We start from the raw sequence: 17,257 nt of genomic DNA on the forward strand, positions 1-17,257 counted from the left end.
AGCTAAAATCTCTTTTGAAGCTTGTTGAACTTACCCATGAAATTACCACTAAGGCTAGTTTCTCCAAAGAGAAAATAACAATACAAATTTTATAAACAATAAAAAATAAAGAATTTAAAATTGCTGCTTCACCTTCGAAGGATTGTTATGAAGGGAAAATTTAGAAAATAATTTAATTTCACAAAGGAGAAAATTTGAAAAATAAACGTTCCGGCCAAAAGTATCTATATGGGCATTTGGACATTTTCATGTCTCGTTTTAGAGGATTTTAACTTCTAAGAGGGGTCTCTTTGCAAGTTACAACTATATCATAGCGAAAATAAATGCAATTACTAAATTTTAAAGGAGGTTTTCGAAATAATCATAAAATTCAGAAGTTTCACCAATTTACCCCCAAAAATGAAAATCTCCATGGGTTGTCTCTCAAGAAGCTTTAAAAATCGTAATTGTGGCCGAGTTGTACCTGGTGAGGACAGATAATATTTATTAACATGTTTGCCATTTTAATCAGTTACTCGACACAATTTAGAAGCTTTTAGACTTCTTTCCAAATTCCTGTTACCAATTCAGATCTACCCAAATTCGTAGACTTCTCCCCCCCCCCCCCCCAAAAATATTCTCTCTCCACTTAGCGGGTTTCTCCACCAAAATTTAGTGGGATTATTTGCTGCAGTTTCGATTTTGATTTGATTATAGTCGAGAGGGAGTGGATGATGTGGAGTACAATTGCTAATTACAAAGAGAACCTCAACCAGATCGTGCTCGACGTCAAGGACGCTGCCCAAGAGCTCGAGATCTATCGACCCAGTACTGGGGAGGATTCTTCCGTCTCTGATCGCCGGATTTCTCATAGATTTGCCCAATCAAAATCTCCACTGCGATCACCAATTGCCAATGGAATCGATTCGGGCTTCAAGGGCGAGGTAATCTTTTATTTGCATAGTTGCATTCGCATAATTTTGTTCTTATTCACGAGCCTCGCCCCCTTTCGGACTCGAGGCTTTCATGTTTTTCTCGTATAGCTGTGATTCTTTATTTTGATCCGGTGCTCAAAGTTTGTACTGTTTCGATCCTTCGGATTATTGGAACTGTATAAGTTTCCAACGTTGTCCCACAGCATGTAATTTGGTAGTTGTAATACTCCTATTGCCCCTTCATGCTTCTGCAAATACCAGCGCGGCGGTTCTTGATCTATATAAAACTCACGGAGGAGCTACTTGGATGTGCATGCAAAATTTTCAAAGATCAACTTGATACATTCCCGATATAAATTCGGAATTACATTATCATCATCTGTCATTATTATTTTTAAAATCCCTGGACCAATTGCTGTACCCTTTGCAGTCGCCTTCTATCTCTGGTCATGATCAGTAGAAGTTTAGGCCCATGTACGTGTTTGTCTTGCAGGGATAGGTTATCATGGGACACATTTGTAGAACTTTCGTTTTTCTTTTTTTTTTTTTTGAAAACCATTGTCCCTTGCATTAGGATGAACACTGGTTAATGCCTGTAACTTTGCTAATAATCGTAGTCCATAAGGATGAACCATTTTAAATGCATTTGTTTGGAGTTCTTTTACTGGAATAGAAATTAAAGACTGGTCGACAAGCAAATGAGGGAACTAGAACGGGGTTAAGCGATGAGGTTGCACTGTATAGAGGGCTTGTGTATACATGTTAAATGTGGCAGAGGGATACTTGCCAAAAGAAGCCTCTCCACTGTCAGTTGCTCACTTGTTAGAGATTCAATATGATTTCAGTGAATTCCATATTGATAATATATACAAGGATGGACTCATGTAACGAACTTATCCACAGCAAGATGGGTAGTGAACCAGGATTGGGTTCCCCAGCCAGAAGGAGTGCTGGAACTAAAATTTGATGGATGCTTTCTAGGAAATCCAGTACCATCAGGGATTTGGAAGGGGGTGGTTCAGGGATGCATCAGGGGAGATATTATTGGCTTTATTGGGTCCAGATGGCTCTTCTGGCTTTGCATTGGCTGAGATAGAAGCCTTACTGCAGGGAATATGTTTGATGACAGTTTGGAGGCTGCGGAATGTGGAGATTAAAGGGGATTTCCAAGTGATATTTGGCTGGTTCAGAAATGGCAATGAAGGTTCAAACATCTTGTGAGAGAGGCTAGAGCTTTGGCTTTCAATATGAACATCTCATCCTGGTGAATCCAGAGATCAGTCTACTCCCTTGCTGATGGCCTATCCAGAGATGGCATGGGAGGGGAAACTTTGTAATGGGAAGCATCCATACCAGATGGCTTTCTTAATTATCAATATCCTGTATGAGTACTGTTAGCTTATCCCTTTGGGGAGGTGACGTGTCTTGACAGGCCAAGATGATTATTCTCTTGTATTCTTCTTTTCGTTGAGATAATAAAAAAGGAGAGCCAAACAGAAGCAATAAATAGTAAGGGGAAAATCAATGGTAATGGTGGGTTGGATGAAGCATAATAGCCAAGGTTTATGGAGATACAGATTTGTCATGAAGGAAATCAGACATCTAGCAAAGGAAACAGTCCTATGCTTCTGTTGTGTCAGGAGGTCTGCAAATAGGATGGCTGATGGGTTGGCCAGACAAGGGGTAAATGAGGATAATCTATTCTGGGCTGAAATGTAACTAATGTACCTTGTCATGGGGTTAGGTGGTTGATTATCAGCCTATACCTGAACTGCTTTGGCAGTATATATATCTACTTTATTGATGATTAATAAAATTCACAGTTATCTATCAAAAGAGAGAGAGAGAGAGAGAGTTTTAGCTATCAAATGGCTAGTTGATCCACCATTTGCCTTAGACAAGATACATATAAGATAAAGTCTCCAGATGTTGTGAGTAAATCCAAAACCTTCATGTTTAGCACTTTTTATCCTTTTGTGCGAAACCACTTTTCTATGCCCTTAAGTTAGGCTGCCCACCATAAGTTTCAAGCATCTTTCAGCATACCAAGTTTCATCCTAAAATTCCATCTAAGACCCTAGTTTCTTAAATTTGGCAATTTATTTGACAAAGGGAAATTTTGTCCTTTACACATGCTTAGAATGCCAATGCCTTCAAATTAAAAATTCCTGTATGATCCATAATTTTTACCTTTAGTCCTAAAATCATCTCTAAACCCTTCTTATCCTATCATTACCCTCCTAGTCTTATTCTTGGGTCATATTCATTAATATATCAATTGGTATAAGAGAAGCTAGTCCTATATCAATTAGTATTTGAGCAGGTGGTCCATCAGTGAGGCCCATTCTCAACCAAGAAACCAGACAAGCATAGAGTTCTCATTGTACAAGCATCCAACCTATACCAGATCTGGCCAATTTATTTGCTATTGTGTTTATTTCTAGGAATCAACCAGATACTAACAGGCAAGTTATTAAAAAGGGCAGCCCATTGCACGAGGCTCCTGCCAATGCAGGGTTTGGGGATGGAAAGATGTACACAGGCTTACCCTTGCAGATGTACAAAGTGGCTGTTTCCAAGATTTTAACCCTGGTCACCCAGGTCGCAACGGAGCAACTCAACCATTGCACCAAGGTCCACCCTCAACAGGCAAATCAGAAAGAATACTCTTATTCTGATTAAGATATTGCACCAGCCTCCATGGTCCTTTACCAACTGCTTTTGATGGCATTTCTGCACCTCCTTCTATTACCAATGAAGGGGATGAAATTTTCAAGGTTACCCTTTATGCAAGGCTAGTGCCACCTCCCTAGGTTTCCATAGTAACCAGCGATCATATTTCACTGGTAGTTATCTTACTTCATAAAAATGTATAAACCTCATTTTAAACATAGAAAATCAACATATTCATGAAAAAAATGGAGGAAAGAAAAGAAATTTCAGAAAATAGAAGGGCTGAGCCCCTATTTTTGTCCTAGTAAAAGAAGAAAATAATAAACACTATGTATTGATTAGACAAAGTTTTGAGTTCTTCATTGCTTATAGAAGGAAAGCAGGTCCAAAGAATAATAAAAAGATTAATTTAGCATTTAACAGTAGGAAGAAGTAGAACAAAAAAGGTTGAACAGAAGCAAGAAGAGAGGAGGAACAAGAGGGGAAGAAAAAGGGTTTGGGTGATTTATTTTCTTGTACGATCCCCAGCCCCCTTTTTTAATCTATTTTATTAACTTAATGATAAAGAACATAAATTACAGAAATGCCCCAAATGGGGTGGCAACATAAAAGAAAGAAAATAAAAATAGGGTAAAAGACTTAAAACATACCCTGAGTTTTCATAAATTGACTTAAAGGGCATGGGAGGCGTACGCCTTGAGGCGCTCCCAAAATGCCTTGAGGCGTATGCCAGAGGCACCGACACCTCTGAGGCGTATGAGTTCATGAGGCGTGCTAGAGGTGTACGCCTCATGCGCCTCATGCACATCTCATATAAAAAGATATAAAAAAAAGAAAAAGAAAAAGAAAAAAAGGAAATGATTTTTATTAAAAATAAAGAAAAAATGAGATCCCCCCTTCCTCTTCTTCCTCCTGACCCCCCTTCTCTTAAGGAGGCTTATGCCTCCTTGTGCTCGGAAGGCTTACACCTCTTACGTTCTAAACTACACCTCATGCCTCTAGGTAGTGGAACGCCTCGCGTCACGCCTCCATGTTTTAAAACATTGATTATATGTTTAGTTTTGTGGACGTTTATTGGAAAAATGCCACCACATCAGCACCACTTAGATGGTGGCGTTTATTGTGCTTTGTGCATGAAACTATTGTTTGGTTTTGACGTTTATCAAATAAACATTAAAAAACAAACACACTTGGATTTATGTGCATGAGGTGTTTTGGGGAAACTTCAAATTCTGGTTTCTCCCAATGTCCCAATGTTTATTGAAATTAAATGCTTACTTGGAGCATTGTAAGCTGAGGTGGAAGATAGCTTTATGGGGGTGTTACTTGAAATGCCCATGAAACGCCTAGCCAAACAACAAAAACAATAAATGTTAAGCTGAGGAGGAAGATAGCTTTATGGGGTGTCACTTGAAAGTTGAAACTCCCATGAAACGCCCGACCAAAGAACAGACACAATAAATGTTAGGCTGAGGTGGAAGATAGCTTTATGGGGTGTTACTTGAAACTCCCACAAAACACCCAACCAAACAACAAACAATGTTTTAAAAGCAAAAGGTGCAAGGGCCATTTTGTGTCTGAGGCGCAAGGTGCAAGGCACGACGCACAATTTAAAAAAAAGGCTAAAAAATTAAAACAATGCAAAAAAAAAGCAAAATATTAAAAAAAATGCAAACAATTCAAAAAAATCAAAAAATTAGAAAACATAATATTAATAAAAATATAAACTTAAGTTTTAAAATAAATGTTTTAAAAAACCTAATATCTAAAATTAAAATACATAAATATAATATGTAAAGCATATTCAAATGAGAATTTAAAAATGAAATCAAACATGTAAAACATTTTCAAGCATATAAAACCCACAATCTTTTTTTTTTTTTTTTTCTCAATTGCATCAAGTAGCTAATGTGACATTTGCTCGCTCATCGAAGCTTCAAGAATCCCCTATTTGGTAATGTTGTCCATTCATTCATCCTAATAAAATATTTTCTTAAAGCAATTAAAACTATAAAATTATTATTTATTGTGTGAAAACTAAGAATTTAAGACCCTAACATGGACTTGTTTGGGCTGGCCTCGAGGGGCATGGCACGGGGGTTTGGGGGCGGAGCCCCCGGCCCAAACGCCAGATTCAAAAAAAAAAAAAGGAAAAAGTGGCAAATTTTCAAAAGGCGCACGCCTGGGTTAAGGTGCAAGGCGCACCAGGCGCACTAGGCGTGCGCCTTTTGAATGGGCTACACCTAGGACCTGGGCGAGGCGCCTACCCTAAAATGCGTCTCGCTTGTGTGCCTAGGCGCGCCTTTTAAATCACTGACAACAAAAGCAATTAATGTTTAAAGTAACATTTTTCAATTAAACATTTATTTGAGAAACACCCATCTATAAATGCCCATGGAACCAAACACATACTTAAAGATACCTTGTAGGCTGATCCTACTTTTTTTTGGTAGTAAATAGAAAAGAAAATTTATTAATAGAAGAAGTGCATCTGATAGTGATGAGATATCACTAGAAAGCAAAGCTACAAAGGAGAGCGGAGCAAACAAAAAGGATACACTGAAAAGAAAAAAGGAGAAAAAACATAAACCAAACAAAAGGGAAACTATTAACCCCCCCGGTTCGCCCTTTGGATTTAAACTAGAATTTTGGGTTTCGAAGAGGGTTAAGGGATGAAGAACTTCTTTGTGTTTCAGAGCTCTTGTTGCTTCTAGACTCAGTGTGCCTGGACCCCCCTAACTTGGACAAAAGGGTTTGGTCTCTAACCTTGGTTGGCTCCTTCACTTGTGCTTCTTTCTTTAAAGCGCTTTGCTCCAATCCCTCCTCTTAGGTGTTCCCTATTAAAGAGGTTTGGTCAAGGCCAATTCCTCCTAAAATAGCAGTGTTCTGTTGGGTAGCCTACTTGGGTAAGATCCATATGGTGGAAAACTTGCAAAAGAAGAAATCTTACTTGTGTTTGTCCCCAAATTGGTGCTTCTTGTGTAAAGTGAAGGGTGAGGACTGTAGCCATTTACTGATATTGTGCTCTTTTGTTGCCAATATTTGGAACTGGGTTGTTGCACTATTTGGGTGCAGGTGGAACTTGCCCTCCGAAGTAAAGCTACTGTTCTGGCTGCCTTTGGGAGATTGACAAAAAGAGGGAAGCTAATGTGGAAATGTATCAGAGCCGATACCTTGTGGACTTTATGGGAGGAGAGAAATGCTAGAATATTTCAAGAGAAGGAAAGAAGTCTTGGTGAAATTAAGGAATGCATAATGACAAGGACAGTCTCGTGGCTAAAATCTTCACACTTGTTGGCAGATTACTCGTTTGATGACTTAGGAGAAACTGGGCAGCAGTGACTTCCACAGTCCCCACAAAGAACAAATTACAAGCTGAATGGGAATCCCCACTGGATGGAGTGGTAAAACTGAATTTTGATGGTAGCTGCCAAGGTAACCCAGGGCCATCTGGAATAGGAGGGATTCTGAGAGACAAAGATAGCAACTTGTTTTCTTTATTTTCAGGACCAGTGGGTGTTGGTGATTCTGTAAGGGCAGAGATACCAGCAGCGGGACAAGGTATACAGATGGCCAGTCAACTTGGAGTGAATAATTTGATAGTAGAAGGGGATTCCAAGGTAGTAGTGGGCTGGTTGACAAGTCCAGAGACAGCTTGTTGGGGCTACAGGGATCTGTTAAAGAAAGTTAAATGGCTGACAAGGAATATGTCAGTCAGGTTTTAGTGGGTCAGCAGATCAGCAAATGCAATGGCTGATTCTTTGGCCAAGCAAGGGGTGTCAAGGGGAGATCTGTTTTGGGTCACTTTGTAACTGTGTTTCAGGCTTGCGTTTGTTTAGTGTTTATGACTCAGTCCTAGGGGGAGGTAACACCTCGTGCCTCTTCCTAGGCTGAATGTACTACTATTTTTTGAATTAATAAAACTACTCTCATTTATCAAAGAAACAGGGAAACTATTAAGCCAACTCCAGAAAGTTCCAAAATCCAGAACCAAGGTCTTCCTTTGTGATTCCTTCAAACTCTGGGAGAATCCAGTCCATAATTCTTTTTGCCACATAGAAGTGTGATATGCTCCCTTGTTCAAGCCTTCTCATCAAATATTCTTCTATTTCTTTCTTTCCCTTAGTTCCCAACAAACTGCAAAAGGAATGCAGCTCCAAGCGATCTTTGCCTTGACATTTCCTTTTACCTTTGGCCATTTGGAGAAATCTTCTCCACAGAATTGGGAGACCACCCACCAGCCTTGAAGGGCCTAAAGAAGAAACCCCAAATGAAATTGGAGAGAAGGCACTCAACAAGCAAATGAAAGACATTCTTCTCTGCATTCTCACAATAATAGCATCTTCTAGCTAAGTGAAAACCTCTATTTTAAAGATGGTTTAATGTCAAAATGCTATCCAATGCCGCTAGCCAAGCAAAATATTCCACCCTTGGGGGGACAGGGTTCCTCAAATGCCTTTTGATTCTGAATTTTCTCCATTTGATCTTGACAAAGACTTGTAGAAGGATTTGATTGAGAATAGGCTATTTCTAGATTCTTTCCACTTGAGGTTCAGCTGACTGTAGTTTTGCCAGAATATCCACACACTTGAATTTCCCAATCAAAGAGAGATCTCCTAAATTTTGGACACCATACTACTCTACCTTGATTGATTTCAAAATTCTCCGCAATGAAGCTATTTTTCATACCCAACCTATATAGGCAAGGGCAAAGATCATACAACTTTCCAATACCCAGCCATCATCTTCCCAAAATTTGATTGTTGAACCATCAACAACTCTAAGGGACAGAAGATTGAGAAAAGTTGACTAGAAACCATTAATTTCTTTCCACACACTCCATAGGATGTCTTCACTTCTCTGGAATCCACCTGAATCCAAATGTGAATTCATCACCAATGACAACCATGAGTGATAAACATAATCTCATCTTACCAACAAGTTTTCCAAAAACAAATGAGCTCAGCTAGAAAGAGAGCCACCCTTTGAGGACCTGAAGCCAAGTGACTGGATGCATGACTTGTAATGTTTGAATGTTCTGAAGAAATATTGTTGGTTCAAGGATATGGTGCTTCTGGTATAATTTTTGACCACATAATTAAAATTTCCATTCACTAAAAAAAAGATTCAGTACAACTATCACCAAAATAGAACTTCCTCTAGACCTTAATTAATACTAAAAGATTCAGAGTTGAATAGAAGGTGGATAAGAAGCATTTAGGGAGCTAGGGGTCTAAGCTGGTCGTTTGCCCCTTCATGGGGAGCTTTAGGAGGTATTCTGACCATTTGGAGAAATGAGGAAATGGAATGTGTGGAGGAATTGATTGGCAGATACTCAGTTTCCATAAAAATTAAAAGACCTTCGGACGGGTGTGAGTGGGTGGTAACAAATGTATATGGTCCCAATTTCTATAGAGACAGGGAGGCCTTTTGGGAGGAGTTATGTGCCATTAGAGGAGTTTGGGAGGGACCATGGTGTGTGGGAGGTGACTTCAATGTTATCAGATTTTCAGGAGAAACAAATAAGCTGAACCAAGGAATCACTACCAGCATGAAGAAGTTTAATAACTTAATCGATTCCCTTGAATTGATTGAACCTCCAATGCTAAGGGTGGACTATACATGGTCAAACTTCCAATCCCCCCCCCCCCCCCCCCCCCAACCTGCTCCAAATTGGATAGGTTTCTAATTACTCCTAACTAGGAAGAATTGTGGGGCTCGATAGTAGTGAAAGGGCTACCTAGGGTTACCTCAAATCATTGCCCCATTTCCATTGAGAAGGAAATTCCAGGGGGAGGCCCAACACCATTCAGATTTGAAAACGTGTGGTTTGAGGATCACTCATTTAAAACCAGATTGAAGGATTGGTTATAGGAACTCAGACCCTTGGGGAGTATGAAATTGTTAAGTTTTGCTTGGAAATTAAAGAGGATAAAAAGGAAAATAAAAGAGTGGAACAAAGAGCATTTCAGGAGGGTGGATGAAATAAAAGACAATATAGTGAGGAAGGTTGAGGAGCTTGACCAGAAAGAGGCTAGCGGAAGTTTAACAGAAGAAGGGAGAGAGGATCGATGGAAGATCAAGCAAGAATTAGAAGAGATTTTAAGAAAGGAGGAAATTTGTTGGAGACAAAAGTCAAGGTGTCAATGGATTGTTGAAGGAGATGGTAATACGAAGTTTTTCCATGCAATTGCAATTGGAAGGAGAAAGAAAAACTTGATCTTCAGTGTGGAGGAGGGGGGTCAGGAAGTAAGAGAGAGCCAGGAGATCACAAGGATCTTTGTGAACTACTTCAAAGACATCTTCACAAGCTCAAGTGGGGTGACAATAGAACTGCCAGAATTGGAAGGATAGGCTCTTAGAAGAACAGTCTTTGTCTTTGGAGAGGAATTTCACTTTGGAGGAAATTAAGACTGCAATCTTCTCCATAGATAGATCAAAAGCCCCTGGACTGGATGGATTTTCAATGGCCTTTTATCAAGAATGCTGGGATTGGCTGAAAAATGATATCCTGGAAGTGTTAAACGATTTCTTTCTTAAAGGAGAGGTGCCTCGAGGGGTGAATGCCACTTTTATAGCTTTAATCCCAAGGAGGAGGGAGGCCAAAACCCCTAAAGACTATAGGCCAATTAGTCTTGTTGGGAGTATATATAAAATTATTGCAAAGGTTCTCTCAGAAAGGATGAAGAAAGTGCTTCCATCGATCATCTCACCGTTCCAAGGTGCTTTTGTGGAAGGTAGGCAGATTGTGGATCAAATTCTAGTAGCCAATGAGTGTGTTGCAGAAAAAAGAAAGGGTAGAGGAAAAGGGTTGGTGTGTAAGGTGGGCCTAGAGAAAGCTTATGACATGGTTAATTGGGAAGTGCTACTTCAAATGTTAGAAAGGATGGGCTTTGGAACTAAGTGGAGATCTTGGATCAGAGGATGTCTGAATTTTGCCCATTACTCAATTCTTATTAATGGAGTAGCGAGGGATTTCTTTCCGGTTGAGAGGAATTAGGCAAGGAGACCCCTTATCTCCCTTTCTCTTTACTGTAGTGGCTGAGGTGTTAAGTAGAATGTTGGCAAAAGCCGACTCCCAAGGGTTGTTCAGGGGGCAGAGGATAGGTAGAAATCAAGAGGTTGTTACCCACCTCCAATTTGCAGATGACAAAATCTTCTTTTGTGAGGGTGGTAACGAGGAAGGTGTGGTTAACCTAAAGAGGCTATTGGATAACTTTGTGGGGATAACATGTTTAAGGATTAATTGGACCAAAATAGGCATCGTAGGGATCAATCTAGAGGAAGGGGAGCTTAATCGATTCGCAGAGATTTTGGGGTGTGAGATTAGAAGTTGGCCAATTAGCTATTTGGGGTTACCTTTAGGTGGTAATCCTAGGTCAGAAGACTTTTGGAAGCCAGTCATCGAAAGATTTGTTGGGAAGCTAGGTCTGTGGAGGAGGAATTACATCTCTCTTGGTGGAAGGATTACACTGATTAGAGCCACGTTGGCAAACCTCCCTGTTTACTTCCTCTCAACCTTTAGAATACCCTGTAGACTGGCAAGGAGGTTAGAAAAATACATGAGAGATTTCCTTTGGGACCCAGGAGAGGAGAGGAAGGATCACCTGATTAATTGGGATCAAGTTAGAAAGCCCAAGGATAAAGGCGGTTTGGGAATAGGAAATATTTCACTTAGGAACTTAGCTCTGCTAGGAAAATGGTTGTGGAGGTTCCCTTTTGAGAGAGAGAGGCTGTGGCACAAAGTCTTTGCGAGTATTCATGGTTTGGATGGGAATGGTTGGTATGCAAAAGTCGCCCCTCATGTTTCCTCTTGTTCTCCTTGGAAAGCTATTCATGAAATTTACCCAACTTTCCTTAATTCCATTCGGTTTGATGTGGGCCAGGGCAATAAAGTTCATTTTTGGGAAGATCTTTGGGTGGGAGATAGTCCACTCAAAGACCTTTTCCCTGACCTTTACACTTTGTCAAACTTCAAAGGGAAAACAATAAGTTTTTTGGGTAATCCTGGCCCAAGTGGGGTCAATTGGAATATGGGTTTCAGAAGGGGCCTGAGGGAAAATGAATGTGCATCCTTAATTCACTTGCTAGATCTTCTAGGATAAATTCTTTTGGAACCGTCCTTGGAATATTCCAGAATTTGGAAAGGCTCCACAGATGGCCTATTCTCTTGTTCCTCTTTCTTTAATGTTCTTGCCTCACCTAGCAACCCGAATGGGGACTTCCCTGTAAATGAAATTTGGAGTAAGCCTATCCCCCCAAAAATTCAAGCCTTCTGTTGGGAAATTTTCCTTGGCAAGGTTAATACGTGTGATATGCTGCATAAAAGAAGGCCTTTTGCTTGCCTTTCTCCTCACATGTGCTCCCTTTGTAAGGAAAGTGGTGAGACCTTGACACACCTATTTTTATCTTGTTATTTTGTGCATCTTGTTTGGGATTCTTTTTGTCTTCTCTTTGGTTGCAGGTGGGTTTCTCCTCAAGATGTGGCAGGTCTTTTTAACCGAGATTTTTTTAGGCAATCAAAGAAAAGAGGGAAGGTTATGTGGAAAGCAACAAAGGCAGCTATTTGTTAGGTGATATGGGAAGAAAGGAATAACACAATATTCTTAGAAAAGAGTAGAACCACAGAGGAGGTGATTGACACAATCAAAATTAAAGTAGCCCATTGGGTAAGCTCTTTGCATATCTTCCAAGAGTTCTCAGCTACAGACATTATAAGATCCTGGACAGAAGTAGCACAATCTTCAAGAGTGAAAGAGAGAGTAAGGATGGAATGGAAACCCCCAGATGGTAACAGAATTAAACTGAATTTTGATGGAAGTTCATTTGGAAATCCGGGATTGTCAGGTATTGGGGGAGTAATCAGAAATTCTGAAGGGAGGATATTAGCATTATTCTTTGGACCTATTGGCATGGGCAACTCTCTAAAAATTGAGGTAATGGCTTTGCTACAAGGATTGAAGATAGCCAAGAAACTTGGAATGAGGCAAATTGAGGTTGAAGGGGATTCCAAGGTGATCACCTCTTGGGCTAATAACAATAGAACTACTCTGTGGACCTTCAAACAAGTGATAAGGGAAGTGGAAAATGTTGCAAGGGAGGTAGTGGCAGAATTCAAATGGGTTAGAAGGAGTGCAAATGGGCTAGCTGATCATCTTGCTAAACAAGGGGCTTTGAGGCAACTATTGTTTTGGGCTGCATTGTAAAAGGGATGGAAATATGTAACCGTATGGGACTTCTAGTTCCATACACAAAGTTGTAAAACTTCTTAAATCTAATTTCAAATAAAAGTTTCCTTTGATGATAAAAAAAAAAAAAAAAAGAAACAACAGTGAGAGGTTGAGAGTAACAAAGTTATGAAACTCTTGATACTTCAAGCTAATAAATCAAAGGGTTCAGCTTCCAATTTTTTTTTTTTTCAATTGGTTCCTGTTTCATCATTTTCTAAATTTCCTTCCTCTACCATTTGCATGGACGGTTTGAGTGCTGAAGCGGAAAGGTGGACAGTATGCAATTTCCAGTTTTTATTTTTCACTCACAGTGGCACATAATAAAATATGTGCCTTTCTCATCCCTTTGGGCAGGGACGGTTTCATCTGACCAAAATTTTATAGACATGAGTATGTCTCATGATAGAGAGATGATATACCCACTAGTAAAAGAGTCACAAGGTATCTTTATGTCTTTTTGGAAAACTTAGGGTGCATTTAAGTCAATTTATGAAAACTCAGCATATGTTTAAGTCTTTTACCCATAAAAATAGGTTAGGCCCAATACAACCAATAGCTTACTAAATAGAAGGAGACATAAATATGCCCAAGAGAGCCCAAACCGATAGCTCAACACTTATCAGTAAGGGTGTCAGTGGACTGGTTTTGGATTGACCCTGTCCAGTCCAAAATCAATTTGGACGGATTGGACAGACCAACAAGACATTGAATTGGACTAATCCGATCCAAAATATTTATTAGATTGGTTTGGACCTGGTCCGTCCGTAACAAATTTATATTGGATTGGGTTGGATTAAGCCAATATCTGGTCCATTGATATAAGATAAGAATATATGTGCCAATGGACCGGGTTTAGGCTGAAATTAATCTAAATCAAAATGAATTTGAACAGATTGGATGGTCCAGACATTGAATTGGACCGGTCCAAATTGGCCCAATACATTCATTGGATTGGATTGGACCTGGTCCATTTATAGTGGACTCAAATTGGACTGGATCGGATTGGACCGAATCCAGTCCAATTGACACCCCTACTTATCGGTTTGGGTTTTGAAGACATTGAGGGTTCAGGACAGCATATACAAATATGTGTTAATTGAACCCTGACAAATAAGAAAATAATAAAAAGAAACTAGTATTTTAACTCAAACGGAATCATTTAGTTTAATAATGTCTCTTTTACTATTATTATAATCTCAAAAAAGTAAGATTATAAAAGGATATAGTAGTACCATGTAGGCATATACAAAATATTTTCGCAATTATGTGAGGCAACCCTCCATGGGCACCTTGTTGCCTAGGTGTTGCTTGACACCTTATTCTAGATTATGTTTCCTGGATTAGAGCAAAAGTTCTGGTTCTGAATGTTAGAATTGTTTGATCTGCAATGATCAATTTCTGGGCATGGTATCAATGAAATCCAAAGATCATTAAAGTATCCCTTGAAGTTATCTAACAGTAAATCTTGAGAATGTTTTAAAACTCTTTTTGACTAATTTATTTCCTATGAGAAACACATCAAAAGGAGTAAAGATAACAATTGTAGATCTTGAAAAGATCTTTATGTGAGATAAAGATCACATACAAAACAGAGTGATATGACAATCATGTGTTGATCATTCGATTGTTACCATTATCGACCTAAGGATATCTTTATTTTTAAATATTTTTTTTATTTATCTGTATGATTTTAAATTAAACTAAACTAATGCTTACCTTTTTATAATCAATATGAATGATTGAAATAGTTTTATTAACGTGGTTAGTATTTAAGAATTCCTACACCATTAGATTGGATGGTAGGGAAGAGGTGCAATTACATATAGCTGACATTAGAAGAGAGGGAAATTACAGACCTTATGTAATCTTGTATTTATCTTGGAATCTGCTGCTTGAATTGCCTTATTTGCAATATTCTGCTAATGCCTTGCATAATTCATGATTCTTGTAGATTGAACAATATAAAGCAAAAATTAAGAAGCTTCAGGCTTCTGAGGCTGAAATTAAGGCATTGTCAATTAACTATGCGGCTTTATTGAAGGAGAAAGAGGTATTGCAATTGTTCTTCACGTCATTTCCTTTTGAGTGTTTATTGTATTTTGCTACATTTTTTTTTTGTTAGAGTTAAGGTTGGGTTGTTTTATGAATATTGATGCCTTGGACCATATTGATTTGGTGCTTTTCTATTGGTTTTTGAACTTGATAATATCTTGGAAATCTATTAATAAACAAAGTTTGGGTGATAGATTTAAGACATACAGTAATATCTTTTACATGTGTTTATTGGTCAATATTTGACAAATATGTCTTGGTAAAAGAAAGTTTGACATATGTTTTGAGTTGTCTATAAGGGAGCTCTATAAAAAGGACAGTGGCCCTTTTGATCTCATTGTCTGCACCAAGATTAAGCTCTTTTTTGAACATCTCAGATGCAAACAATATATGTCCAACAAGCTTAGCAAGAAAATATATGCAAGAGAGGCTACATTACAAAAAAGAATAAATCTAAAAACTAGTTATTGTCTTGTGTAGTGTTGTAAGTGATAAAAGAAACTGGATGCCTTCATCCCCAGGAACTCTTTGAAAGTGAAGCTCTCTGGGCCAAAAATGCTCTTGTTCTGCCAAAGAGATCACAATTCACATCAAGCAACTGCCAACTGTAAAGAAACTCCATTTGGATGGTGGAGGGGAAAAGAAGGACCATCTTGTGCTTTTTTTTTTAATCAATAACTGATACTTTCATTAAAAAGTATAGAGATAAAATGGCTTGTCTCCACAATCTAAAATCTTTACAATTGAGCCCAAAATACATGATTCCTCTGAACCCCTTGTTTTGCCAATTATTTTTTTTGATCAGCAACACAGAAAAAATTTCATTAATTATGTGAGAACCCCTTGTTTTGCCAAATTGTCAGCCATACTATTAGCTGCCCTTTGGACCCACTGGAAGCTTACATCCCTATTCCTAGAAAGCCATTTAATTTTCTTCAGTTCATTATGGTACTTCCAAAAACCATTCCCTTTGTAGCCAATTGATCACCAATTGAGAGAGTCACCTTCTATAATTAGCTGATAGTCCCAATTCAGTTGCTTTGATTACCCCTTCTACAACTGCCATTAATTCTGCCCTCAAGGAATTCCTCTCACCAATCAGACCTGGGAAAAGTGCTACTACACAACCAAACTCATTCATAAAAATGTCTCCAATACTAAGGGGCTGTTTAGTTCCGTTGCTGTTTATTTAAAAAACTTTTTATATGACATTCATCTTGAAAAACGAGAAAAGCTGTTTGGAAATCGTTTTTTAACGTTTTGACAGCTAGGCACCATTAGGTGCTACATAAGCTGAATAGTAAAAAACGCCTTAGCATTGGGGGAAACATAAAAAAATGTTCCCCCAATAGATGTCTCTCATACAACCCAAGAAAAATGATTCTTTGATAAATGGTTTAACCAAACAATATTTCAAATTCCATTGGGGGAAATGCTTATGTGGCACTGAGCTGGTGCCATTTTTCAGATAAACAGCAATGGAACCAAACACCATCTAGATGATCCTGGATTCCCCCAGTACTGCCATCAAATTCAATTTTATGATACCTTTTTCTTTTGATCAATAATTTATCAAACCTTCATTTGGTGGTGTCCAGGACACACTGCTTCTAGATTTCACTGTTGAAGAACTAAGACACCTCCAGCCACTTTCTAAGTAGGTCTTGCCCCAAAAAATCTGCAAACAGCTCTAGTGATTTCAGCCAGTGAATAATTCTGATGGTTATTCATTCATTCTATCAAGGCTTTCTTACTTCTCTCTTTCTCAAGAAAAATTCTTGCATTCCTCATCCTCCTAAATGGTCCAAGTTACTGCAGCTCCTAGGATTTTCTACATGATTCTTCCCCTCCTTTTTGTCCAGTAAAAAAATTGAAAGCATAGAGACTTGACATATTGGAAGGAGGGATCCACGGATCCACCTGCAACTAAACAAAGCAAGAAACTAATCCTAAATACCAGAAACAAAAGGACAAGAGATTAGTAAGTGAAAGCAGGTTTCCCCATTCACCTTGCAAAGAACACACCAATGCAGAGATAGGTAAGAGAGAGGCCTTCTCTGTAGCAAGTCACAGGTATTAATTTTCGCATGAATAACTTCTCAATTAAAGGCTCCTCCTCTAGGTGGAATTGGTTTACCTCAAATTTCCTTCACTAGGAAGAGATGTAAAGGGGATAAGGGATCAGCCAAAGCCTTGAAAAAGGAAGCACATGAGAAGGAACTCGAAGGAGAAAGAGTCAAAACATGTCTTCTATCAGAGCTCAGGGGATCCAAAAAGATACCACCAAGAATGTTCTTCTACATCCAATATGCGACAGATCCCATCCTCCTTTAACAAAAGACACTTTATTATCTATTATTAGAAATATCAAACTTACTTTAAATTTGG

The 17,257-nt window shown here is 38.7% G+C and overlaps 1 protein-coding gene across 2 annotated transcripts in view; it reads left to right on the top strand.

Moving 5' to 3' along the window:
• Nucleotides 1–463: 463 nt before the first annotated feature.
• Nucleotides 464–17,257, top strand: part of LOC148879755 (pentatricopeptide repeat-containing protein At5g16860-like) — a 45,272-nt gene continuing 28,478 nt past the window's right edge. For both annotated transcript variants that reach the window (XR_016104323.1, XM_088961421.1), the window contains exons 1-2: nucleotides 464–923; nucleotides 14,769–14,867. Coding sequence is in view for 1 of the 2 variants with exons in the window: in XM_088961421.1 (XP_088817547.1) it covers nucleotides 711–923; nucleotides 14,769–14,867 (312 nt within the window). In the remaining variant the exon portion in view is untranslated. The remainder of the gene's footprint in view (nucleotides 924–14,768; nucleotides 14,868–17,257) is intronic.

This window comes from Nelumbo lutea, chromosome 1 (assembly GCF_056320005.1).
Source record: "Nelumbo lutea isolate HS-2025 chromosome 1, American lotus-T2T, whole genome shotgun sequence".
NCBI lineage: Eukaryota > Viridiplantae > Streptophyta > Magnoliopsida > Proteales > Nelumbonaceae > Nelumbo > Nelumbo lutea.